Raw genomic sequence first — 27,573 nt, forward strand, 5'->3', positions numbered from 1 at the left:
CTCTGACTGCACCCCAGACCTCCTCACATAGTCTACATCAGTAACGGACTTTACCTTCTCCATTGTGGCTGAATGAACACAAATGTCCACGAGCACACACCAAAATCTAGTGGAACATCTTCCCAGAAGAGTGGAGGGAATTATATGGGCAAATTGGGACTAAATGTGGAATGCGATGCTCCAAAAAAAAAGAACATACCATATTTATGACCAGGCGTCTGCAAACTTCTAGCAATATAGTGTGTGTAATATATATATTTTTTTTTTCAACTTCAGCCCGCTCAGGTAAACATGAAAAGTAGAGGTTAAAGTGTTGGACTTCTGACCGGAAGATCATTTGTTCAAATCCCAGCATCACCTGGCTGCCACTGTGGGGCCCTTCTGCAAGGCCCTTAACCCTCATCTGCTCAAGGTGTATAAATTAGACAACTGTAATTCGCTCTGGATGAGGATGTCTACCAAATTCTATAAATGTAAATGCAGTTCTACAGAAACTCCAATAACCACTTTAAGCCTGGAGGAATCTTCACTTAAACTGAGAACTGGAAAAAATGGCTGATGAACATGTCAGACATTTTCTTGATTGGTTGACTGGATATCTGAACGAATGATATGTGGGGGTGGAGTTAAGAGAGTCTGAGCCCAAAAATTATCTTAATAAAACTAGCAAGATTTCAATACCGCAGTTCCTGCATTCAGTTCACAGCCGTTATACAACTGAAAATTCCCCTTTTTTTCTTCTTGCAAATTACAACCTGTACCTTAAATACAATAAAACAGGACATTGTTTTCAAATAAAACATTACACTCCATCTGCTATTGAGATTTCATCGTATTGTTCCGTCATGCCGGCATTAGATATACACCTGAAAGGGGAGTCTGAGATTCGAGGAAATAGAGTGGTGACTCTTTTATTGGGGAAGGGAAAAAAAAACGACCATTTATGAACCTCTCGAACCGAGACAGATTATTTACAAGAGCACAAAACCGCAACGTAACAAATGCACTTGTACAAGGAGCAGACGAGCCATAAAATGTTTATCGTACAGCAAGATGGGTGGATGGGAGTTTCGGTCCTTTTATAAAGCATAAATCACAACAGATTTACAAATGTGATAATATTAAAAAAAAAAAAGAAAGAAAGAAAATCATTTGTTTACTTAAGTCCAAACCCAGTTTTAAATACAAGTTGTTGGTTTTTTTTTTTTTTTTTTGGTCCTTGTCAGCACCTTCGGATGAGACAAAGACTAGAGACAAAAATCCCACTCATCTGATGACATCTCCCAAAAAAACTAAGAACCTTTTAAGCATCGTTTTATAGTTCATACTTATTTACAATAAACCTTCGTTGTGATCAGGAACGTGTGCTCTGGATATCGTTAAGTCTAGAACGAGTCAGTCAGAGCAGAATGAGAGAGATTGTGAGGAAGACCAAAACAAAAAAATAAAACACTGGATTTTGCAGCTCCTACGTCCCCCCGCAGGATCACTTTATGTGCACAGGCTTTTCTTCGGGTTTTAACCTTTTCCGCTTGGGCTGCACCAATTCGTCGTCCGATTCGTCCTCTGGCGCTTCCTCGGCGGCGTCCTCCTCCCGGGATCTCTTCTCCGGTTCTACTGGGAAACTCTGGTCGAGAAAGATCATAGCCAACTTTTCCTCGAAGTACAGACTCACGGTCCTCCCTGCCTCGGCGACCTCCGAGTCAGCCTGTGAACAGGAAGAGAAAAAGAGACAGAGGGAGGGTGGAGAAGAGAAGAGTGAGAGACGAAGGAGAGCAAAAGAGGAAAGAATTAGAGCAGAGGGTTAAGTGGCTCGGACGCCAACACACCTGCCCCAACCCTCCATCGGTGTGTGTTACGGAACGGCTTACCTGTACATTACTCTGTTTCTCCTCATCATATACCTGGATTATTCGAGACATCTAAAAAGGGGTTGATGACAGTGCAATAAAATAGGAAAATAAAAAAAAATAAAAAAAAAACAGAAAGGGGGAAGAAATGTTTTATACCATACATACAGAGAGGCGACAACCTCAACTGTATTTAAGGAGCACAAAATGTCTAAGGAGCACAATATTCAATCTGAACACACAAACAATTTGGAAACAGTTTCCAAATTCCTTTAGGACTTTTTAGAAATTTATCAAATAGCAAAAAATAAAAAATTCTCGAATCAGATGAGTGTATATATAGTGCTTCTTTGACATCGATTCCAGCATTGCAAGAAAAGAAAAAAAAAAATACCGTCAAGTCACGGACACTTTCCTGTCACACACACACATCATTCCTAATGCAACGACTTCTAGTGGCAGGATTTTTGCAGGGAAAATGTATCGACAAAACATCATGGGGTTTTTAACTAAACAAATCGATGTTTGTGTTCAAATTTATGAAGAAAAAAAGAGGGTCACAATTGGCAATCGCAGATGAAGAGCTGGCACACGGTGAATATGGAGGAAATGAGACGGGAGTCACTTCACTGGGGACCGAACTCTTTGGAATTCTGGAGGACTTCAATAATCTCTTCACTATTCGCTTTTAATTAAAGACTGATTACATTAAGAGCTGTTTTTGCCATGATGGCATTTAATGTGGTGACCTTTAAGGTGCCTAATAAACGTAGATAAATTGCTCTCAACGATCAAAGCTCCTCAAAGAGCTGATTGTATGAACAAATGAGCTGCAAACTTGGGCGCTCTTTAAAAACCTGGTATTAACATCGTCCTCGGGCGATCTAATCACGATCTGCTTTCAGAGATAACAACTGAGTCTGGATTGTATGAATCAATTGGAGGTCATTTTATCTGGGGGGGGGGGGGGGGGGGTTACTTTGGTTACAGTGTTTTGGTTAAATATGTAACCTGTTTATTTTTCAAGATGCCACGGATAAGCCTTTAACCCTCACCTGCTCAGAAAAAAAAAAAATAAACTATAGGTTCAACCTCATAAAATCATGCAAATAAACCATTTAAATAAATACATATGTAAATTTGTTTCAGGAAAAATTAACATAAAAAAAAAAAACACCCTTCTAAGCAGCACCTGAGGTGTGATTTCACCCGCAAATAAAGCTCCAAGTCGGCTAAAATGCCCGATTTCCGCTGCCTCTATCGTGAGCAATGAGCAGGACCGTCATGTGAAGGCTGAAGAGCTCTTTCTAAGCGCTATAATGTGGCGGATAACTCGAGCGAAATCACTTCACGAAGGCAGATTCCCGGTACCACCGAAAAAAAGAATGCGATCGTGTGAACTGCGTTCTCTGTGTGTATTTAAGCAGGTTTTATTTGTATTCCAAGATACTTTCAATTTCCTACACTGTTCCTACACTTTTATTTATTTTTAAGTGAATACTTTACTCCTGGTTATTGGTAACACATTGGGAATGCATTTGCCTATACATTTTAAATGATCATATACGCCTGACCTGTTCGTAAACCGCCAGTAATGTTAATACCAGGCATGAATAACGGCAAACGGCAATAATATCACCAATGTGAAGTGAGGTAAAGGCAAAGAAATGGGCGACTAGCACCACAAAGGATTTTGCATATTACAAATAACCTTTCGGCGATTAGATTAGATTTGCAAATCCAGTATGACTGAGGATCTCCAGACGTGTGGACAAATAAAGTGGGGGGAAAACAACAAAGACAACTTTGAAGGCACGATACTGCACACCGCTGGAACTAAACTCTTCCAGTTGGTGTTTTAATGGTGGTGGTGGAGAACTCCGAACTCCAAAATATCCCAGAGCTGTAGCACAGAAGGAACAGAACACTATGGGACATGGTGTAATAGGAAAACAATCAACAATAAAGTGTGAGGCAGAACTGCTGTGAAATATAATCACGTCATGCTGCAACACCGCTCTGTTGATTGTTTTTCTCTAACACCACACCCAGTCATCTTTTATTCCTAATGTAATCGGCTTGAGAAAAAAAGAGAGAAAAAAGGAAAAAAGGGGGGGGGGGGGCAATTTATATTTAAAATCTTTGAGGGTTAATGACGGATCTGTCCAAAAGGGAATACAATTTGCATTTTAAATTTATTTGCTTATTCGTGATTGTCAGTGTAAAACCGGCCACCTTCGGTTTTTCAGATAATATATTAAGTGGGACCGTTTTACATATTTATGCAAAAATCATGGCATTTGAATAAACAGAAACTCATCTGGCCAAGGCTTTTGTGAAGTTACGGTGAGAAAGCGCTATACCACCGAACTCAACATCGGGCAACATCTGGATTTGACTAAAAACACACGTGCATTAGGTTTTTTTTAAACACAAAGTAATACTGGTGAGGAAGAGCGAAGAAAGTGTTTGAATTGCTGAACAGCCAGTGCATTCAAAAACACGCCAAAATGTTCATAGCCATATCGGGTCCATTCGTTTGTTAGTATGGGTGTGTTACAAAAGATCGAGTTTACACGGTGCACCAAACGCATGCAAAACACACTGCCTTCTGTGCTGATTCTGACACCAAAACATTTACATCTATTTGCTTGGTTACGTATCTATCCAAAACCACTTAAAGGGAAAAAATTTAATTAAAAAAACAACAAAACAAAACAAAACTAAAAACAAAAACACCACCATCCTGATTCTTGCATGCAATGAGTCCCAGACCCTTAGCTGGCGTGGACATGCTCCCACTCACCTCGTTGTACTTGGCACAGTTGCTAAACACCAGACGGACGTCGTAGACAAACTCTTTAGGGCTCTGGTAGTGCTGTGGGTGCTTCAGCTGCAGTTTTCTCTTCACCAGGTTCAGGTGCATGGGGTGCTTTATGATCTTATAGTAGTTGGGCACCTGGTAAAGAGGCCATGGCATGAATCGGGGCTGTACAGAACTCGACTGAAAATGTAAAATAACCGAGCACATGTCCGACTGGCGCCTGGGAAAGCTTTTGGGATGAGAACTCAAAACCGGGTTCGTTTTTGTGTTGCCAAGTTGGCTTTAAAAAGAAGTAATTAAACACGATGAGGTGTGCTGTTTGGCTTTTAAGTATAATATTTTCTTGTAGCAGCACACGCCAATGCTTTTTTTTTTTTTTTTTTACTGCGGTTCTAAGAGGAAATTAAAGCCAGTGGTTGGATTTATTAAAAAAACCCGCCATATAATACAATTTAACTGTTTAATGAAAAATGTAATGTTGTGAAAGGTCTGCAAAAACCTGTTCCTGTTATTAATGTTAACGCGACTATAATATATGCATTAATATAAACCAGAGGAGATCGATAGACACCTGGGGGCATTAATTTAAACCTGCGACTAGAATCACAACCAGAACTGTTGCTGGCGTTATAGAAAACTGATCCGCAGGTCCTGGCATTCAGATTCAAGAAATGTACAGTGCTGTAATAAAAAAACCCTTTCAAATGTGTCCATTACATGGACACTGGTCCTCTGTCAGACTCGGTGATAATCCGGCTTTAAATGTACATTTGCAGCATTTAGCAGACGCCATTGTCCAGAGCGACATACAAAAAGTGCTTGGAGTCTCTAGCAATGATTAAATCTACACTGGTATGCTAGATCATTAACTCAAAATAAATCAGCCTACAACTCTGTTGAGAGTTTTTTTGTTTTAACAAAGCAAACTTGGAAAGTGTTAGTTTAAGTGTTTCAGGACGAGGTAGGGTCTTCACCCACGAATCTCGTGCAAATGAATTGCGTTTGCCACATAACTAATTAGTTTGGCTGATTTTCCCGGTCTCTCTCGGATAGCACGATAGACCAAAAAACTTTTTACGTTGAAAAAATTTAATGTATTAATAAAAATCTAATTATGAATTATAAAATGAAGCAAAATGTTTATACAGTACAGTACAGTCAACCTAAAATAGTGGCTCCGTTTATTGCGTTTTTTTCGTTTATAAAAACGGGGGATTACTGTAAATAGGGGCATGACATTCCATGTATCTTACCGTAGAAGGAACGGGTTCCTGAAACTCTACGCTCAGCTCATGACAGAATAAATAAAGCAGAAGACGCTCACATCTCTGAAAAACGGGAAAAAGAAAGAATTACGGAAGATTAAAAAGGGAATTGAGGATTTATACACCACTAAAAAACCCACAAATATAATGCACAACAACTGTACATTTCCATTAACAATCTTTTTCTTTTTCAAGTCCCGGTTCTCACCCTCTGGTCGTCAGGGCTCAGACCCTGCTCACTCTTGTCTTTCTTACTAGGAGGATCATCATCGCAATTATACTCGATCTCAGGGTTGGTCAGATTTCTGCAAAATGTGCACATCCAGTCTCCACTGTAATATAAAATCAATAAAATAATATAAAAAAAAAAAGGGGAAAAAAAAAAGAGAAAGCGAGCTCAACATCTGAAACAAATCATGCAAATCATGAAGCTGCACAATTTTATTTTATTTTATTTTATTATTTTTTTTTTTTTATGAGGCGCATAATCAGGACAAAATAAATCATTCCATCAAAAGAACATACGCCTCAATAGATGGATGTGGCTTAAGCTACGTCTACGCTAACCCAGATATATTTGGAAACAGTGTTTTCGTCAAACAAAATAAATAAATAAATACTGTAATTTGTGGACTATTAAGCGCACCCAAATATAAGCACCCACTGAATTTTTATTTTGAACATAAATAAGCCACAGGTGTTTACACTGAAACAAATTAACTTTACACAGGCTTTAACGGGAGTTTTTCTTTTGGCATCATCGTGCGTTTTAAAAATCACCATCGGTGAATCTTTTCTCCCGATGCTGTGCAGCTCAGAACACAGGTGAAGTGTGTGTTTTCATGCTCGGTTGTTTTCAGTGTGACGAATGATTCGCATTTCCTGACAGTCCGAGTGAGCGGCAGGTCAAACGTCAGAGGAACATCATCCATATTTATGATGTGGTGCGGCCCGATTCAGCGGGAGCGCATCTGATTTAATATAAAGAGTTTCATTGGTTTACTTGAACCCGTTCGGCAATTTCATTGATCTAATGTTATGGGGTTTTGTTTTTTGGCATGAAGCTCGTGAAACCGGGAAAAACCCTGGAAAAATCTATAAATTAGCTGCTTCCTTGTTTAAGCTGTGGGGTTCAAAACGTGGAAAAAAAAGAAGCGGCTTAAAGTCCGGAAAATACAGTAATAAAAAAAAAAAAACATTTCCACAATTAAAAACAAATAGAGTCGTCGTTTTTCGAAAGCCTCCCTTTTCACTGTTCACACTGCGAACGCGAAAATTACCTTTTTAAATCAATCCGCTTTGGAGGGCAGTTTCAAAAGGCTACGTTTTAGTTGAGGAAAAACAGCTGTGTGGACTGAAGGCCAGATCAGTGAGAACAAGAATGCATTTCCGAACAAAAACATATTAGTGTGGCCTTTAATAAAAGTCCTCATGAAACACCACTGAACCTGATTGCTAGTGACGTACAGAATTATTTGTTGTTTTTAATCATATAGTTTCCCAATACATTATACATAATGATTTATTTCTATATGGATCAGGGGTAAAGGTGACAGTTCAAACCCAGAGCACATTAATCCTAGAAAAGCTGCACCGGTATATAAAGACGGTACTCACCTGGGGGAGGAGCGGAGTGTGGGAATATGACAGGTGATGTGGAAGACTTTAGGGCAGCGGTCGCAGCACAGGAGTTCTCCCCCATTCTGACACACCGCACACCAGTCCTCGTTCGGGTCGTCCTCTTTTCCTTCCGTGTTCGACTGGCTGTTGGTCTGAGAGCCGCTCATGCTGCTCCTCTGAGAGCGAGAGGAAAGCAGGGTGGTCTGTGTACCGTTGGTAAAATGGGTGCCGGTTTTGGAGCTCGGCTTTTGCGTGCTGCTGCAAGACGGCGGTTGAGTCTCGCTCCGAGGCTCCATTTTAATGTTCTCTCCCAAAGTCCGTAAAATGTCCTGAACCGACCCGGTGGACACGGAACCCAGTACGGGGAGAGGAGGAGTCAAGCTGGCTTCGGGACTGCTCATCTGGACAGAGGGACAAGAAATAAGGTGACGGACTGTAAAGCAAGAACATCATAGTCCCTATAGTAACTAAATGCTTAATTTGTTAATCTGTTATTTATTTCTTAATTCTTATTTGCATAATGACATCGGCATCAGGGTTCCTACACATTTTTCCACTTCAAAATTCCATGCTTTTCCAGGCTCAAATCTGCAGACTTCAATAAAGATATTTAAGACCATATTTAACGTCCGAAAGAAACTATTTTAAATTCCAACTATAACGTGTGTCACGCCACAATCTCTGATGTTTGCTATAATATTACTGAATAATTGCCGGAAGGCTGTAGCTACTGTAGCTCATGCAAATGAACACCGAACAAAAGTTCAATGCACAGCAATTTTTTTTTAAACAGCAATTCTAAACCAGTGCAATATTAATAATTTATAAATTTAGTTTTTAAACCGTAAACATTCAATCCTACAGCAAACAAAAGTTTATGCATTTCGCCAATAAACTACAAAACGGAACTAAAGACAATTTACTAAAACACTTTAAGCCTTGACCACAATATGTTTTCATTTGAAAATTTAATTTTCCGCTCCGTTTTTGACGTCCGTCAATGCCGAGGCGGCGTTTTCAGTCAACGAAAAAAAAATTAAATAAATTTAGCTTTTTTTAAATTGCTCTCCAAAGTGGATACATTTTAAAACGTCGTTTTTAACGTCTCAGGGTTTCGGATACAAAAATGTTTTTTAACGGATTTACTGCATTTTTCTGGAACCGGGATGACCCTGAATTCTTTTTATTTATGACTTATCATTAATCAGACTTAACGTCTGTCTGAACTCAGAGGTGAAGGCAAAATACCATGCAGGCGCTCCGTCGGCCATCTTTGCCCCGTTCGGATTTGACGTTGGCCCCGGAGAATCCGCACTCCTCCTCCGCGCCAGGTTCCTGTTTGACCTTCACCTGTTCCGGAGCTGTGTTCCCAGGCCCTGAACTGCCTGCTGACCCTCGACTGTAACACACACAAACATACCCGTGCACAATCGAGCAACAAAGTATTCTGACTATTAAAACATGAAGAATGCACATGTTCAGACTCCTGCGCCCTCCTGCGTATTGCACCACTTACCTGCCGCGACTTCCTGTGCTGGAGGAGCTGGAAGGCCGAGCAGGAGTGAGTGAGCTGGATAACCCTGGAAATCATTGGATTTATTTGGATATATTTTGCAGATGAATTTGTTCAAATACACTTAACCAATATTTGGCTCAAAATGTCGATTTGATTTATTTAATCGGTTTCTTCTTTCGGTCAATGCGTTTATTTATTCCACAAAATTTCAGATGTTCGTTAAGACTGACGTACCTGATGACCCAGGAGAGTGTGTGGAGGGACCTGGTGAGGAATTGAGGTTGTTGGATGCCAAAGTTGGGGGTTGTGTGTTAGCAGAGATGTAGCGACTTAAGAGATTGTCCAACATGGTGGAACCTGCATCTTCCAACTGACCAAAAATGTAATAAATGAACAAACAAAAACATTTCAGTGATTCCAGCTTGTACATATCAGCACATATGTACAGTTCAAGAGCAGTGTGTGTGTGTGTACCTGAATGGGGGGTATATCAGGAAGGCAGGGCAGGTTCTCAGGGTTGGTTACTGAAGGAATGAGCTCAATGGGGCCCACTACAGGACTGGTGGGCCCCCGGTGGCCATGAGCACTGGCCATACTGGCGCTGGTGGGGCTGGTGGGGTTGGCAGCACTGATGTTGTGCAGGGATGCCACAGGGAAGGGGCCGGCATGGCCGGGGTTGGAATGCTGCAGGAGAAGGGAAGACGATTTGGGTTTTTGTTGATTTTTTTTATATTTTTAAGGGAGGCTGTTGATCGAGGGTTAAACACAACTCCTGATAATAATGTAAATTGATAACTCTGTGCTAATAAATTAAAATGTGCCATGCTAACCTGTCTCTGGAGCTGCGTCTGCATCATGGGATACGGCTGGCCGTTGAGGCGGGGCTGGACTACAGGCATGCGATTCTGTGAGCTGGCCATGCGCAGGTGATGGGGAGGAGGGTACATGTGGGGCCCGCCGTTAACCCCCTCCCGCTGCAGCGACTGCATACTGATGAGTCTTGGAGGCTGAAACAGTGAGACCATGCTAATTAGTGATAATGAATATAACAGGGGTTGAAAATAATAATTAGAATAAATATTAAAATAATAAAATAAAGGAAGAAAAAAAGAATAACAAAAATTTGACATTAAATATACAAGTACAAAGTAACGACTACACATAATACTAACTTTATATAGTATTTATAGCAATAATATATTTCATATATTTTTAAGCATCCTATTTTAAAATGTTTGTTAAAAGTATTGCAAACATGAATAATTTTTTTAAGCTTTTCTTTGATTTTTGTACAGCGCTATGAAAATGCTGTGGCGTGACCTAGCATGAAAACCCTCTAATGTGGCTTAATAAAACCAATTCTGCAAAGAAGACTGGGCTCAAATTCCACAGTGAAGTAATAGACTCATTGCCAGTTATCACACATGCTTGACTGCAGTTGTTGCAGTCACAATCAGTTATTGGTTTTAGGGGCAATTACTTTTTTACATAAAGCTGAAAAATTCTGATTCTTTCTCTCTCAACAAAAAATTTGATTTTATTTATTTATTACCAATTTTCATTACTAGCTTTCTATTATTTGAAAATATTAACCCTAGAATTATTAGTTTGTTCTTACAAAAAAAAAACAAAAAAAAAAAAAACATCAAAATATTAATATTCAACGCAAATATTTCCACTACAAGTAAACAAAACAGCAGAGATCACTGAAGCACTGCCTCGTTGTCACATCCTTTTTTAATCCGTAAAATAACGGTGTGAATTAATAATGAAGCAAAAGTATTGAGACTCCAAACATACATGCAATACAGTTGTCTTTCATTCTAAGACCCCCACGAGTTCTGAAAATCGGAGAATTTTTGACGCACCCCCCGCAGCCCCTATGGTATCTAAGGGAATTTAACTAGACACTCACTTTATAAACGTAATAGTGTACAGCGTCTGACCAAATGCATAGTTTAAAATGTTATTCCTAACGTTCCTGAACATTCGGTCTGGTTTCGGATTCCCGCAAAATCCGCTACTTGCTGTTAGTTAGGTTTCAAATGAGAACCCGCAAATTTTTCGAGCCGCGAATGTTCTGAACCGCGAATTATCGGGGGTTGACTCTTGACACACACACACACACACACACACACACACACACACACACACACACACACACACACACACAGTTTACCTGCTGCTGCATCATCTGAGGTGGTCCTCCCTGCCGTGGATGCTGGGACATTTGCGATGCAATGCGCATTTGTTGCTGCAGCTGCTGCTGCTGCTGCTGCTGCTGTTGCTGCTGATGTTGCTGATGTTGCTGATGTTGCTGTTTTTGTGCAAAAGCAGCCTGCTGCATGTGCTGCAGTCGCAGCTGTGCCAGGTTGATCTGCCCGGGGTGTTTTCCTGCTGTGTTATGGCCCGGCGATATCTGCTGCCCCACCATCATGTTCGGGGGGTGGGGGGTGGGTGTTGGCACCTTCTCAATCACCAGGTTTCCTAAGCAAAAGAGAACAAAATATAAGTTAGTAAGTTTATGAAGCGCCTTATTTTTGGGTTGCCATGTATATTTTTACTAAATTTAAGCGGTTTACCAAGGTTTACGACGTTCTTGGCCCAGAAGGTGGGGTCACAGAAGAAGCGCACAGCTCCGTTGGCATGAGGCACCGGGTCAACTCGAGCCTTAAGCATGAAGCGCAGCTGGTATGTAATCTAAAAAGGAGTGACAAGGAAAAATGTCAGAAAGCATTTTTAATTGATTACGATTTGAAGCAAGTGTACAATTTAAAATGCATCATCACAACAGCATAAGTGTAATAGACAGAAATTAACACTGGGGGCAGTGGAGCTTGTAAATAAGGTCTTAAACACTGATTCAAGTCAGACACGCTTTACAAGTGGGAAAAATTGGTTGGAATGGTAACGTGGATGTATTACCTCAGACCTGCCACCTAGTGGACATCGCTATGAATACTAAACGCAGAACGTAAGCGATTATTTAAACATTATTTAAAGCTCGCCACAGCTAAACATTACAATCCGTTTACATCTGTGGAACAATCCAAGAGAGATTTTTGCGGCAGTAACAGAAAGCTGATTGGCTGTGGCATTTTGGTCTTTTGCAGTCGTAATACATCGAATTATATTTGGACCAGCGAAAGCAAGAACAACCACCACAGAAACGAACAAACAAACAAACAACATCTGAAGTGCTGCGGGAGCATTTCAATGTGCATTAAAGGTAGCGTTTACATGGACATCAAACAATTAAGACCTGTCCCAGAACACAGAATTTAAGACTTTTTAAGGTGTAAAATTTCAATTTTTATTTATTTATTTTACCTCACAGAAACCCTGAGCTAGAAGAGAGGACCAAATGAAAAGGAATAAGAAAAAAAATTAAATAGTGCCACTTTCCCCCATTCACACCTCGTGTTACATGTGTCCTGTGTGATCAGATCACAAGTGGACATGTGAGAATCATAGCCATTCATGCCCCATATTACAAACGTGTTATTACAGTGACCATTTGTATTGGACTTCATACATCGTGTCTGCTGTTCTGCACATGTATTTATTTTCGCACAGAAATGTCCTGACCACGTGCGGCTTCAAAAGAAACGTTTCAAAATTCCAGCTGCGTGTTTTGTTAATACAAATTTGGACATGAACGACAGACGAGACGACGAGCTATGAAGAGCAGTTATTTGGGATCCGATCACTGAGGCAGCATGTGAATGGCAGGTGTGAACAGAGCCTTACAAACACTTTACACCTTAAAACCAGAGAACACCACATGGTTCACTCATCCCCAGCTCTAGAACAAGTTTCTCACCTCTGGTGTCACATTTACACTCGCATTAGAGGATCATCTCTGTGGTTACCGAAAGCTCGTTGTTCACTTTTCTAGCGTTCATTTGCAAGATAAGAGGCAACTACTGACAACATTTGAATGACTTTGAATGAAAGAAGAACCGAGACACGTGATTAAATTTTTTCATTTACACTAAAGCTCCTTCACATGTGCAGTTTAGTTTAGAGCGACTCACCAGTCTCTTGCTATAGAGCAGTGCGGTGCTGCTGCCGTTGCTGATGGCCCAGTGTGTGAAGCGTAGAACGTGTAGGATCTGCTGCGCCAGTGAGCCGATGTCCCGCTGCTGGTTTAGTAACTTCACGGTGCGCTCTTTCGTCACACTCTGCAACAGAAAAACACACGTTTTATTTTTCATTTCCCGAACGTGTGCGAGAATCTCATCGATACCACGGAAAAGTTCTAAATTTAGACATAATTTTTCTGCTGCTCCCATTAGGGGTCGCCACAGCGGATCATCCGTCTCCATACCCCCGTCCTCTACATCGGCCTTTTTCAAACCAAATACGTGCATGTCTTTCCTCCTTCCTGGCAGCTCCATCCTCAGCATTCTCCTACTGATATATCCCGTGTCCCTCCTCTGCACATGTCCAAACCATCTCAATCTCGCCTCCCTCACCTTGTCTCCAAAACGTCCTACATGCGCTGTCCCTCTAATAAACTCATTTTTAATCCTGTCCATCGTCGTCCCTTCCAATAAAAACCTCAACATCTTCAGCTCTGCTACCTCCAGCTCCACCTCCTGTCTTTTACTCAAATGCCACTGTCTCTAAACCATACAACATCGCAGCTCTCACCACAGTCCTATAAACTTTCCCTTTTACTCTCACAGATACTCTTCTATCACATGAAGGTGCCAATTTAATCGTGTATTCTACAACAGGTGGGCAGCAATTCTCAATTTTACATTGAGCTCCTATTGAGATGAGTGCTTCTATAGTAAGGGCTTGAAGGACTTTATGCAGAAATGCCATGTTAGTGAACAGAAACACAACCAAAAAAAAAACAAAAAAAACAAAAAACCCTCCCCCCATACCTCCAGCTGCTGAAGAAGAGATTTGCCTTTCTTGTTGATTTCGTTGATAAGCGTGAAGACTGCAATCTTAATCTCATGCTCAACCTTCTTGTGCGTCTCAGACGCCTCTTTTAATCTGGAACAAGGAGAGAAAAAAAGAAAACATCTATTAATTAAATTTTTTCCTAATAATGAGAAAAAGCTTTTCCTAAGTAAAATCAGCTCGTGCACGAGTTTGAACGGAAAATCATCATGGTAACGCGCTTGATTTAAATGCATTTAGGCAGCACTGTGACAGAAGCTTCGAGTCTTACCTATTTTGCACCTGAGCTGTAGAAAACTGTACAAAATTCCTCTTCTCGTGCAGTTTGGCCATAAACGTCTCGATAATTCCTTTCTGATTTTCAAAGGCCTCCTCCAAGAACTGATACCTGGCACACAGGACAAGATAATCGGAAAAGAAAGAATGAAAGAAATCTCCTGAAAGGCCATTTAGGAAAGGAAGAGTAGAGTAGAGTAGTAGCTTACAACATCTAATCGATAAAATTGATAATAATCGATAATGAAATTCGTTGTCAGCGATTATCGATTAGATGGGCTGCTCAAGGTACGGCTTAGCTACGGATACAGAGACGCTTAAAAATGGGGAGTTCAGGGTCAGTCGGCAGCAGGAAAATGAAACACACTGGTGTGACAGGTGAAGCTGAAACATCAGCACGGTGAGTAAAAACTATTATCCCCATCATGTGAAAATGGTGTAGATTAATGAAGTGCTATTGTGTAAAGCGTTTGCAACTTTAGGAAAGTCGCACTGGAGCTGTTCTGTCTTGACTCGCGAGCATCACGGTTCGATTAAACCTGGGCGAAAAAAACACCAAATCTAAAAGCGGCAAATAACAGCAGCATTAAACGATTACGTTTTAAGTATTTCTTTATTTATAATATAAAGCCTGTTAGTTTGCTGTGTTTCAGCGGTCCTCTCTCTTTTTAATAGCATTTGTCTACTACAACTGTAACTTATCTGTTTTCAAACGTGATTTACTGCGGCTTTACTACGTTCATGTGCACGTTTTCAATGTTTGTATATTTAATTTATGCATTTATTATACAGAAATTCTTTTTTTTTTTTTTTTACCATGTAACATGTAACCGTAATCAGATAAAAAGTATAAGACGCTATACTATAAAAAAAGAATAAATATAAAAAACTCACACCATTGCAAATTTTTCAAGGCCAATATGTACCATCATGCTGTATTCCTTGTATAATACAAGTGTTTTTTATGGCAGGATGCAAAATCAAATCACTCCATACTGATTCATTACTCTGAAGCCCAAATAATGAGAAGGTAACAAAAGGTCAAAACGCAGCTTCTTTGATTATTAATGTTATATATATATATATATATATATATATATATATATGAATCAGAGTCTCTTCCTCCTGGTTGAAGCCTTAAAGTAAATAACCGGAGAGAAACGAGAACTCGTTCGTAGCGTAACAGCAGGTAACTGTTTCAGCCCATCTGTGTCGGTAAGATAGTATTAACAGATATAATGTGCATGGAGGACTGACCTGTGCTCCTTGTGCTCCAGCAGCTGGCAGTCTCTGCAGGTCAGCTTGTCGCAGGTCTCACAGAAGAGCTTGAGCGCCTCCTGTTTGTGAATCGGACAGAAGACCGTCCGCTGACCAGATGCACTTACTGACTCTGCAACAACGTAACGCACAACTGGATAAACAAATTCCCAGTCGTGAGATTTGAACACGGCAATTCACGCAGGTACCATTTAATGAATTGAATTTAACCCTCATAAATTACACTACGTTGTCAAAAGTTTGCGGACAACTTACTAGCTTATTGAAAATTCCACTTTTTACATTCCATTTCATTCCGCTTCTTTCCCCATTTAGCAACGAGAGCATTAGAGAAGCCGTGTAAAGGATCTCGGGCTCTGGAAATTTTTTTTCTTTGCTTTCACTCGGTCCAATTACACCCCCCTGACCCCCCCCTTCGGCTCTGCAGCCTTCTTATTTCTTGCCCAGAAAACAAACCAACATGATAATAAGCATTAGACGATGTAGTCTGAAACACATCTACCTTGCATCAGGTGCCTGTGCTTATGCTATTGAAAGCAAGATATTAAATCGGACAGACCCTCACGTCAGTGTGCTTATTGATATGAAACGGGTACATGACAGCGATGCGTCTCGCCGTAGCCCAACACTTCCATGGGGATTAAATTAAAAAAATTTAATCATGACTGAAATATTGCTGGAAAGAGCGATGTTTAAGTGAGATGTCTCAATAATAACCGCTCAGCTCATTAATAATTTCACCCGTATACGCGTTTGTGTGTGTGTGTGTAAAACGGTTACAGCATTCTAAGACTCAAAAGAGGTGCAAAAAAAAAACAAGTCTGAACCCAGCCCCCCCACTGGCTTTTATTATTATTACTAAATTGTGCACTAGCTAATTATCGGCTGCACAGAGCTGGGGGGGACGTAACGCCGTGCAGCGCTAATGACCTAAATCCAGGTAAAACAAATCTCTGTCTGATCTAGGCTGCGATAATGCCTTTGTACACACAGGTCACGTAGAAAATCCTGAGATCCATATGGTTTAACAGCTCCTCTCCAGATCTGTTCGAGTTTTCGTTTTGCAGTAACAAAAACGGTGCAGCCGAAAGACTCGCTTGAAACTCTGCCTGTCGCCATAGCAACTGCATTACCATCTCTCGTTCTCTTGCTGGAACAAGGCCAAAACTAGCAAATGATTTAAATCTATGAGCGTCTCGACTAAGTACTAGTGCATATATTTTTCTGTAGGCAATGAACAGACAAAAACCAACCAAATAAAAATTAGTAAATAATAAAAAAAATATATACCTTCAGTATGGAAGGTATTTCTGTTATTTTGGCTTAAACAAGTGGGCGGAACATGGGTCCGATCCTGTTTCTGATTCTCCTAAAATCACTGCAAAAAGGGCCAAGGGGTTTTTATTCTTCAGTTTTTCACAGGGGACAGCAGATCATCACTGCACACCATAATGATGAACTGTAACAAATGGACATTCCTTGCAAACAAGATGAGGACGGATTCCTCTCAAGATTCCTCTTAAGGTTCTTCTCAAGGTTCCTCCTCATGCCATCTCAGGGAGGTTTTTTTTTTATGTCACAGTTACCACTGGCTCACTCATTAGGGACAAACGTGTACATTATTTTATTACTACTTTATCTCTGTAAAGCTGCTTTGAGACTATGTACATTGTTGAAAGCACTAAATAAAAAAAAATTAATTAAATGAAGAATTTGGGTTATTAGTGTTTTGCTTCACAGCAGCAGCAGGTTTAGTTGGTTGTTGACAACACTTTTTTTTTTTTTTCCACTGAGTGTATTCGCCTTTAGAACTTTCCATTCAAAATAATTATTGCAACACAACACACTACAACTGGCTTAATGTCCTGAATTCCTCCACTTGCCGCACGCGCACACACACACAGGACATTGGCTTACTGTTAGTAGAAACTATTTTATCAGGTATATTAACTAAAATCTCCAGAATAAAGAGGGGAAACGGTGACTAAGCTGAGCAGAATACGGTGTTGTTCAGCATGAATAAAACACTTGTATAACACAATTACCTCACTGTCATGCACTTCCACATGGAAAAACGAAAGGTGACTCCAGTAAGAATCTTTACGTGTGACAAGACGATACACGTGTAGCTAAAATGGCGGCCGAAGACATTTCAGCACGGGTTCGAAATAATTTTTCATCACCGGATACGATATCAAGAGAGCCTTTTCTCTAGATTTAGTCAGCCTCTCAGGACTCGCTTGTTTTTCACAGATTGCAGTGAAGCACGTTATTAGCTCACTGGGTTATTATTATTATTTTTTTTTTTTAGCTCAGTCAACTCAACTTCCCAGCAACAGAACACAGAACTGGGCAGCACACTGGATTTTTTTTTTTTTTTTTTTTTCTTTCATGAATTCATGACTTGCCCACACACAAGTTCCTACACATTAGTTCAAGCAACAAGACACAAATTGAATTTCGAAACATTCAACACACATCATAATGGAATTTACTTCTAGCATTTTGGCTTAAAAGTGTGAACAAAATATGGTTCCTGATTCTCCTAAAGCACTGCATAAGGGGCCATCGTTTCTTCTCTTCTGTTTTTCCACAGGGGACTGCAGCTCATCACTGCACACCTTAACAATGATGGAACTGTAATGAATGTGCATTCTGTACCACCCAGATTAGAATGGGTTCCCTTTGGAGTTTGGTTCCTCTCAAGGTTTCTGCCTCGTTGGAGTTTTTGATTTTTCAAAAACATGCAAAAAAAAAAAAAAAAAAAAAAAAAAAAAACTTGAACTCAACATATATTATACAGACAAAAGTGCTGGGACACTGGACTTTTCCAGCCAAATGTGGTTCGTAACTAAAAAACGGGAGACAGTTTTATAGGGTGACTTTGAATGCGGTAGAATTACATTTTCCTTTAATTGAAATAGGAGACCCAAATGCACTCCAGCATGACAATGCTCCTGTGCACAAAGCCACTTCCATGAAGATATGGTTTGTGTGGGTTGGAGTGGAAGATCTCCTGCTAGAGAGCTCATGACCTCACCCCTAATGAACACCACATGTAGGTGGCCTCTTTCCGCTACGTACGTCATCACCTGACTTTACTAACACCTTTGTGGCTGAATGAGCACAAACCTCCACAAGAACCTTCCAAAATCCAGCAGAACGTCTTCCATGAAAAAGCACACAATCTAATGGTCTGGTCACAAACATTGTATATAGTGTATTTATTTATCGGTGTGCAGATTTAAAGCACCTCATCAACAACAACAACAAAAAAAAAAAAAGCAACATCGTACCTTGAGAGACTTCCTCTTTTTTACGTATCGTATGATCCTTGGTGAATTTCACCCTCTGGTGTGCTTCGATGCATGTCTTGCATAGCCATTCGCCGCACTCTACGCAGAAACCGATGGCGCTGGCGTCGTCTTCACAGCTGGTGCATACCTGCAGGGTTACCGGCGTGTAAACGAACATTTAAAATAGCAAACGCGTGCGTGTCGAAGCGCCTCGTCGGCGAGTGTCTGCAGTGCGATTTCTCTCACCTGCGTCGACTTTTCTGTGGAAGTGCTAGAGGCCTCTGTCGTGTCCTTCACAAAGTAATTGTCCACCATGTCGATCTGTTTGTAGTCCTGGTAGCACACCGTACACCGCATGACATTCACTGGCGAGAGCAGAAGAAACAAGGAAGTGTAAGAGATGCAAAGTGTCACAGGGTCACGAGCACATTGTTGAACCCGAGTCACAGACACGGCATAACCGTGTTGCTGTGATTTCACTTAATCGGACTGACGTCTGTGCTCAGCACAATTCAATCAAAAACAGTGAAATATATGGGAACTGAGAACGTCCCCCTTCCGAAATTGTATTTCAACCCTCGAGTAATATTTGCCTAAACGTATTAATATTAACAAAGGATTTCTAGAATGTGTCTCTAGACACATACGGAGGCATGACGGAAAGTCAAGGATAAGCCTTTGGGGAGAAAGAAAGAGACAAAAAACAAACAAAACACACCCCAGAATTATTCACACCAGAATATTAGCTTAACCTAACGGATAAATCCTGCATTATGAAGCCAATACTTCACCGCACACACCCACATACGGAAACCAGGGAGTAAAGTCTAAAGGATTACAACAACAATCAAGCAAACAAATCACGCACATTTTTATGTAAATGCTTTAAACAAATTTAACTAGGGAAATGAACTGTGCCTGAAGCGCAAAAGGTGCACATAAGCGTTCACATTTATTTATTTTCGGATTTTGTTTTATTTTTGTTTATATTAAAATTTCCGCAGGGTTTAGGAGACATTTGCAACAGTTTGCCTGGAACACATTTGTTGTGTGTGCTGCGAATGAGCACATGGGGCATTACATTAATCTATCCCTGAAACTAATTGAATTTTACTCTAATCCAAATTTTAAATCAGATAATGAGTGTGATCTGGCCTTTTCCCTTCCCCCTCATTCCCATTCATCACTCCACCCCCCCTCCTAATAGCCGCTCTGACATGCCATCAATTCACTTCCCCCCATCTAGCCGGCTGCAGCCAGAACCGGTACGAACTGGTTTGAGTCTGCTCGAGCCGGCGCTTTCTGCAATCAGCCAGTTCCCTCTAATCCCTGGCTGGGGAAAAGATGCGTGCTGATTGGCAGCTGAAGTGCAGCTGAAGTGAACACAGCCAGTGTAAAGAAGTGATGGACTGTGACCACTGCATAGGATTTATATATTTTCAGGGCCTTCATTAATGCTCACATCTGCTTTATAAGACACTGCAGACAGAAAGAGCGCTGAGAGGACAGATAATCGCCACACCCGGAGTGACTCTTCGAGATTAGGGTTTAGACAAATAACAAGTCCTGTTTTAGAAGCGCCAAAGCATTCACAACTCCTGCAGGACTGGTAAACGAAGGCCTCTGGTCGCAGCTGGATTTCAAATGTGAACATTTAAAGCATCTCCATGTCGAGTGCAGACAATATTCGTTTCGATCCCTTTTTCTTTTTTTTTAACAAATGTCCAAACAGCTACTACTTTGTACTATGCTTCAAAATACAAAAACAAAGTGCATGAAAGGCGTAGAAATTAATTTAACACGCGACATTTTACAAATGTAAATACCGCCAAATTACATAGGAGCCCCTACACCACACGTAGTCCACACGTAGTCCACACGTAGTAAAAGGAAGTCTCGACATAGAGACTGGTTTAAAATGTTACAGACGTCCACGCTAAACTAAATAAAGGCAAATACTTTTTTTTTTTTTTTTTAATGCAAATGCAGGCAAGCTCCAATTTCAGAGCCAAGACACGCGATGAGAACGAGAACTGTAACACAACAGCCCTATTATTACAGAGATGCCTATAAAACATCAACATCCAACCCTCTTAACCACAACGGGTTCGACTTATTAAACAAACTTATGCTGAGAAAACCAACACAAATTACATGCACATCATAATATACAAAACCCCAGTAGCTTCTTTATAAGATTAGAGCATAGTCCATTTAAATAAAACAACAAATAAAATAAAATCACAACACAAAAATCAGTCAAGAAAGGAACAATGAAGTCTTTCCAATAAAGAGATTTGAGTGAATTAGAACACAAGGCATGTGATCAAAAAAAAAAGGAATTAAAGAAAAAGGAATAAAAAATAAAAATAAAAAAATCTCCTGTTTATGAAAGTTGAGGCCAGGATTTAAACAATTTTTTTTTTTTAATGACAAAATTTATCTAAAGCCCTATTTAGAGAGAACAAATAAATGAAACCTAATATATTGATAAGTAAAGGATGACCTGAAAAGAATCACCAAACATTGACTAAATCATCATTTACGGACTTAAAATAGCTGCAAAATATCTGGCAACTTTATAACGTCGAAAACATTTTACACTGAAAGTTTGTAGACCGTTAAGAGGGAAACATTTGTTAACACTCAGGTCTTTCAAGTGACATCCAAGAGGCCCAATATCTCACATTTCAACTTTGTGCACAAAAAAAATTTAATTGAGCACATGATCATATGAAAAGCATAAAAGAGGGACCTCTGTTTTATAAAAAAAGGGAAAAAAGTTTCAAAATAGGAACGAACATTTACAACACAGCTGGAATGTGATCATATGAACACACAAAAGCGGTTATTTTTGACTTGCTAAAAGAAAATCCCCGAGTCAAGTTCAGGACTTTCTCTTATAGGGACCATTTCTCAAATTAGATTTATAAAGCAAAAAAAAAAAAGCTAAGACGACCCGTGAACCACATTCATGTTTCACCTCTTTCACCCCGACCGTGAAGTCACCTTTGACCTAATGCTGTCGTGTTTCTATGACGCGGTGTCACGTGATTTAACACAAAGCGAATGTTATGAATGAAATCGAGTCAATGCATAAACAAAAAAACAAACCATACAGAACCCTAAATAAACCATGTGACAGAGTGAATAACAAAAATAAATAAATAAATACAAATTCTGAGCAAATTTTTGGCCTGAATATTCACTATGAACAGCCACGTTACCTTTCAAGAGCAGCAGCTAAGGAAAGGAACAGAAAGTGTCATTAAGGGTGTGAACCTGACTGGTATATAACCTTGTGTAAGGATGCAAAGCAAACATGAGGCTGTTATTGGGAAATAATAAAAAGATGAGGTGATGAGACGTGAGCTGAGGCAAAGCATTTCTAAAAGAAAAAAACTATTATAGAGCAGCACATCCTGAAGTGCTTTATTCCTCTTATACAACAGCAGTTTGTTGATGCACAATGTTTTTTTATCCAAGAAAGAGCACTATGCTATACTTTTTCATTGCTTAAATTTGGATGAATGTAAAAACATCTCCATTAAACAATTTTATTCCCTTATCACTTTATTTTGTAGCATTTATGAGCCTTGACTCTTGTCTTCTTTTTCATGAAGCTACACAAGACATAAAAACCTCCCGAACGACCAGAAAACTGGTTTCTGAGGACTTCCCTGTGGTGGAAAACTGTCACAAAGCAATGACACTGAAGACTCCTTCACTGTATTTTAAATAAACATCTTACAGAAACCGTCATTTGATCAACTATACTACTGTAATACTAATTCTACAAACCATAAACGAAAGAGGGAGCATGTTTTAGATCCATTATCAGTCTGAGTTGAAATGAGTCCACACGTTACTCTAGAAAGGACAACATACTTCCAATGAGCACGTGTTATGATCTGCCTTGAAGCCAGAACTATCATCAGATGTTCCGTTATAGAAATGAAACGCCTTCTGACCAATCAAAACTCAAAAACAACAAAAAACAAACAAAAACACAAATCCAACCAACAGGTTTAACACTTAAGACTCGCCAATGCAATGTAGCACGTGTACACGCAGTGGATCCTTCCAGGAGATTTAATACTCCTCCATATAATTAATTAAATAAAAGCCAACATGTTCAAGTGATCTGGATGCACATACTCCCACAAACACAACAAACCACTAGACGTTATTGCTTATTATAAAGGCTAGTAATAATGTTGGCGTTGTATTACACTTCACATATTCTATGAATAAAAGCACATTTCTTACCCATGATGCTTTAAGTATGGTTGACCTTCTGAAAGCTGATTTATTTCTTCCACAAATCATTGTGTGACCCGGTGAAGCCCGAAATTACCCACCATGCGCAGTTACTCTTTTCCACCTGATGCACTAAATAATATCTACTGAACACACCGTAGTTTATAGTATACATTATATAATACAGTACAGACCAAAAGTTTGGACACACCTTCTCATTCAAAGAGTTCTTAATTTTTATGACTATGAAAATTGTAGAGTCATACTGAAGGCATCAAAACTATGAATTAACACGTGGAATTATATACATAACAAAAAAGTGTGAAACAACTGAAAATATGTCATATTGTAGGTTCTTCAAAGTAGCCACCTTTTGCTTAGATTACTGCTTTGCACACTCTTGGCATTCTCTTGATGCCTACTTTGAACAACCTACAATATGACATTTTTAGTTCACTTTTTTGTTATGTATATAATTCCACATGTGTTCATTCATAGTTTTGATGCCTTCAGTGTAAATCTACAATTTTCATAGTCATAAAAATAAAGAAACTCTTTGAATGAGCAGGTGTGTCCAAACTTTTGGTCTGTACTATGTATATAATATATATATATACACACAGTACAGACCAAAAGTTTGGACACACAAGGTGTGTCCAAACTTTTGGTCTGTACTGTACATGCTACAAAGGATGTATAGTATAGAAAAAATATCTATATTGTGGTAGCTTAATGGATAAGATTGATAAGCTGTCAGACTTCGGATAAGGTCATGGGCTCAAATCCCAGCACCACAAACATGCCATTGTTGGGTCCTTGAGCAAGGCCCTTAACCCTCAATCTCTCAGTTGTATAACTGAGATAACCAAGTCGCTCCTGCCAAATGTCACAAAATTTAAATGTAAATAAATGTGCAAATTTATTTGAGTTTGATGTTCAGGAATAATATTTGCTTCTGAGGTAAAATACTAAAGAGGATTAAGTGCCCAGGCTAATAAGGATTTACGTAAGCTCTCCGGAAAAATGGAAGGAAACAACGTTCATTCGTTTATTTATTTTGGTAAACTTTCTTCTGGACAGAGGAAATGTGGATCCAAAGCCTACCCCAGGAACCCTGGGTTCGAGATGGGAATAAATCTCACAGACGCAAGGCAATAACTTTAGAGTGGTCAATGTTTCTGAGACGGAACAGGAAATGACGGTAACCTGAACTCAGGATTAAGCAGTGCACCCAGAAGGTGTTTAATTGCATGTGTGAACAAACAGCAGATGTACATGAAAAGTGTTTTGAAGCACGTAAACATGTAGACAAAAACAAATGGAACCGTGTCTTTATGAACCGGGAAAACTGATATTCTCTGCATTCTGAAGGTTTCGAAAAACCAATGTAAATTACAGCCTGGAAAATCCTTACACGGTCCTTAAAAGCGTGCGCAAAAAACAAAATGCAATCTTTTCTGTCTTCAAAAAAAATTAATAAAAATAATTCTCTCAGTTGTTTTGTATATCTGAATAATTCACATTCTTACATCAGGTTGCTGCCTCTCTGTCTGGGTGGGGGGAAAACACACACACACACACACACACACACACACACACACACACACACACACACACACACACACACACAACCTTGGACTATTCAGCTCTGGAGGCTGTGAATCTGGAGTGGAATCCTTCACTTTTAATACACACCATCACTGTGCATCCACTGCATTATTATGGGAATCTATGCACCAAAAATATATACGTTTTCCAACGATGGAAACCTCAGGACGAAGAGATTTGTGATTTCTTTATTCATCGTTATAATGTATTATAAATACTGACTTGCCTCACAGATGGATGAAAAGATAAGCAAATTAATCAAAGGTATTTTTTTGTAATACATTTGAAAAATGCCAGGTCGGCATTTTTTTTAATTTCTAACATAACATGTAGCTTTTACATCACTGCTTTGAATTTTCAAGCTGCTTAGGATAGTCACCAAAACCGAATTTTCATTTCAGTTTCAACCCAAAACTTCTGTGCATGCTCCTGCATTCGTTATTTAGCTTTCTCCTGCCCTGGGGTCACGATAGGTGAAAGGGAAAAAAAAACTCACTTTGACTCACCAGCAGAAGTCCAGCTCGTTACAAAATGGTGCATACCTGCAACCATGGGCCCTATAGACCAGCCAACCACCTGCTTGTTACAGGAGAGGGGGAGGAACCCGAAGAACTCGGATGAGATGCACTCAATCCCAGGGACAACAAGAAAACTCACTTAGCCGAGCCAGGCTCATCCTGAAGCTTTGAGGCATTGACGGTACCCTCTGCACCACTGCGCTGCCAATCAACTAGTCCATATTAATCAACAGCTAGCTAGTCACATGCATCAGTTCACGAGAACTGACACACTGTGCTTGGTGATGACGGCACAATGCAGGATTTACAAAAAACGATCTTGATCAGTGGAAATAATCAGCAATCAGGTAAATCCTGAAAGGAAAATACACACACACTTACGAGGCAGCTGCTCATCATTGCTTAAGGAACAGCGGATCTCATGACTGACCATGCACATCTTCTCAGTTCAATGGATCCAAACACGACATACGGTACTAGTCATTTAATACAAACGGGACTGAAACAGATACGTGTGCTGCAATAAAATACGCCCGGGACTGTCATTGTACCTGCTAATGAAACCTTGTTGAACGTCCGTTGAACATTTGGTGAGCTTCAGGCGCCGGTAAACAAGCATTATTTAAAAAAAAAACGACGTCCTGGTTATTAACATATCAGCAATAGGCTGTGAATGTGTCAAACTAAACAAGTCGCCATTCTAATCAAACAACTCGGTGTGTACACACAAACAACAAACCAAAGGCCTGAATCCGAGTGCTTGTGCACGACATAACCAACCGGTCAAGGAGAGAATAGTTGGAGATGAAGTTATTAAAGGAAAATAACCCACAATGATCCACCATGGAGTAAATTCATTTCCAGCAGGTCTTGAAGGGTTGGATTTCTCGCACACCCTGTTAAAGAAATGTCTCCTCACAGAAGTGATCCCACTTGGATAATGTCTCCATCATTAGAATGAGCTGTTACTATAGACTAGAGAACAAGTGCATTATTACAGACACCTTCTGACCAATCAGATGTGTATTTGAGAACAGTCCAGATGTTATAACGACCAATCAGAAGAGCCTGCCTGGCTGTCCTGGATGTCCAGAGATACTGGAGTGGGTTATTATAGTGGAATAATAATTATGATGCAAACCTGACATGGTGAAAAACCTTGAGTTGATGTCTAACAGGCCATGGTTGTAACCTTCTATCCATTGTCCCTGATCTCTGTAGTTATTTATGACCATCTTGTCCGAGAAGTTTGTGTTAGGAGTTGTGTAATTATTTTATAAACCATGTGATGATTATTGGCTTGCTCAGGGAGATCATATCAACATATTTTCCCCCTAATATCTGTAAACTACCGGTTAGGTTAGATTTTTTCCCCTCTCCCCCATCTCTCGTTCTCCCCACTCACCGATGTGCGTGTCCTGGCCGTGAGGACCGGCGACTCCCACGCTGATCTGTCTCTCCGGCTGAGGGATACACTTTAGGCAGAACGAGTGCAGACATGGCAGGAGTTTGGGCTCGCAGTCCCGGTTCTGGAGGCTTTGTTTACACACGGCGCACGTATCCAGCAGGTTTATGGGCACCGCGGACGGAGCCGAGGCAGATGCAGATGCAGGGGCAGCGCCAGGCGCCGTTTCAGTCCCGGGAGCGGGGGAAGACGTGCACGCCACTGCGGCGGGAGTGGCGGTGGACGTGGCGTCTACCGCGGACAGAGATGGTTCCGTGCTTTCTGTGTTCGAGTTTCCGTCCGGGCTAACGTTAGCGCTACTGCGGCTGGTGCTCGCTTCCCCTCCTCCTTCTGCCTCACCTCCACCTCCTCCTTCACCACCACCGCCGCCACCACCTTCTCCTCCTCCTCCTCCTCCTCCTCCATCGGCATCGGCGGCGGGCTCGCTGGTCTCGGCGTTGGGTGTCGGCGTCTCGGGAGCGGTTTCGCGGGACTGTCCGTCGTCCTTGTCCTTGACGACGGAGTCTGTGTCGTTAGCCTTGTCGACATGTTCGCCGTCATCGTCCCCGTTAACGGTCGCCGGAGGCTCTAGCTCCATGCTAGCTGGGCTCTCTGTATCCTCTTGGCCTTTGTTGTCCGCCATCTTTGCTCCTCTTTGAACCGCCTGACGTGACGTCCTCGTGCGCCGAGAAAATTCGCCTAGTCTGACGTCATCACGCTAAAGCTGCAGTCCGCCAACGTACGAGTCAATGATTCATTCGGAGAAAAATCCTTTAAAAACTTCATCCTTTTATTCTTTTCCTCTAACAAAACTATAACTATCGAAAATATATTCATAATTATAAAATGTTAATGTTTTCCTTTAAAATTTTAAATAATATGTTTTCCTTTAAAATTTCTA

At 40.4% G+C, this 27,573-nt stretch overlaps 1 protein-coding gene and 1 long non-coding RNA gene across 3 annotated transcripts in view; both read right to left on the reverse strand.

The window, feature by feature from the left end:
- The window catches only part of LOC310733826, a 103,741-nt gene that overhangs the window by 74,142 nt on the left and 2,026 nt on the right, over positions 1–27,573 (reverse strand). The window lies entirely within an intron of this gene.
- On the reverse strand, positions 896–27,466 carry trim33 (tripartite motif containing 33). Of its 2 annotated transcripts, XM_083555213.1 has the most exons (20): positions 26,634–27,466; positions 19,089–19,207; positions 18,843–18,990; positions 15,526–15,658; positions 14,264–14,380; positions 13,971–14,085; positions 13,113–13,259; positions 11,658–11,775; positions 11,255–11,562; positions 9,906–10,082; positions 9,550–9,759; positions 9,310–9,445; positions 9,076–9,139; positions 8,808–8,958; positions 7,557–7,960; positions 6,148–6,271; positions 5,928–6,002; positions 4,657–4,809; positions 1,872–1,922; positions 896–1,708 (listed from the first exon to the last, which is right to left on the reverse strand). In XM_083555213.1, exons 1-20 carry the CDS (start codon positions 27,313–27,315, stop codon positions 1,487–1,489), a joined length of 3,654 nt encoding a protein of 1,217 aa, XP_083411339.1. In that variant the 5' UTR covers positions 27,316–27,466; the 3' UTR covers positions 896–1,486. The 2 variants fall into 2 exon arrangements, with proteins under 2 accessions (XP_083411339.1, XP_083411340.1); XM_083555214.1 differs by lacking the exon at positions 1,872–1,922.

This window comes from Silurus aristotelis, assembly GCF_946808225.1.
Source record: "Silurus aristotelis genome assembly, chromosome: 11".
NCBI classification, from domain to species: domain Eukaryota; kingdom Metazoa; phylum Chordata; class Actinopteri; order Siluriformes; family Siluridae; genus Silurus; species Silurus aristotelis.

Bases quoted from the DNA above. Each gene is read 5' to 3' on its own strand.
- trim33 (XM_083555213.1), bottom strand. From the start codon at position 27,315: ATGGCGGACAACAAAGGCCAAGAGGATACAGAGAGCCCAGCTAGCATG. The intron at 14,086-14,263 runs GTAAGACTCGAA...TCCTTGTTCCAG, and splicing joins ACAGCTCAGGTGCAAAATAG to ATTAAAAGAGGCGTCTGAGA. The intron at 11,776-13,112 runs GTGAGTCGCTCT...ACTCCTTTTTAG, and splicing joins TGCTCTATAGCAAGAGACTG to ATTACATACCAGCTGCGCTT.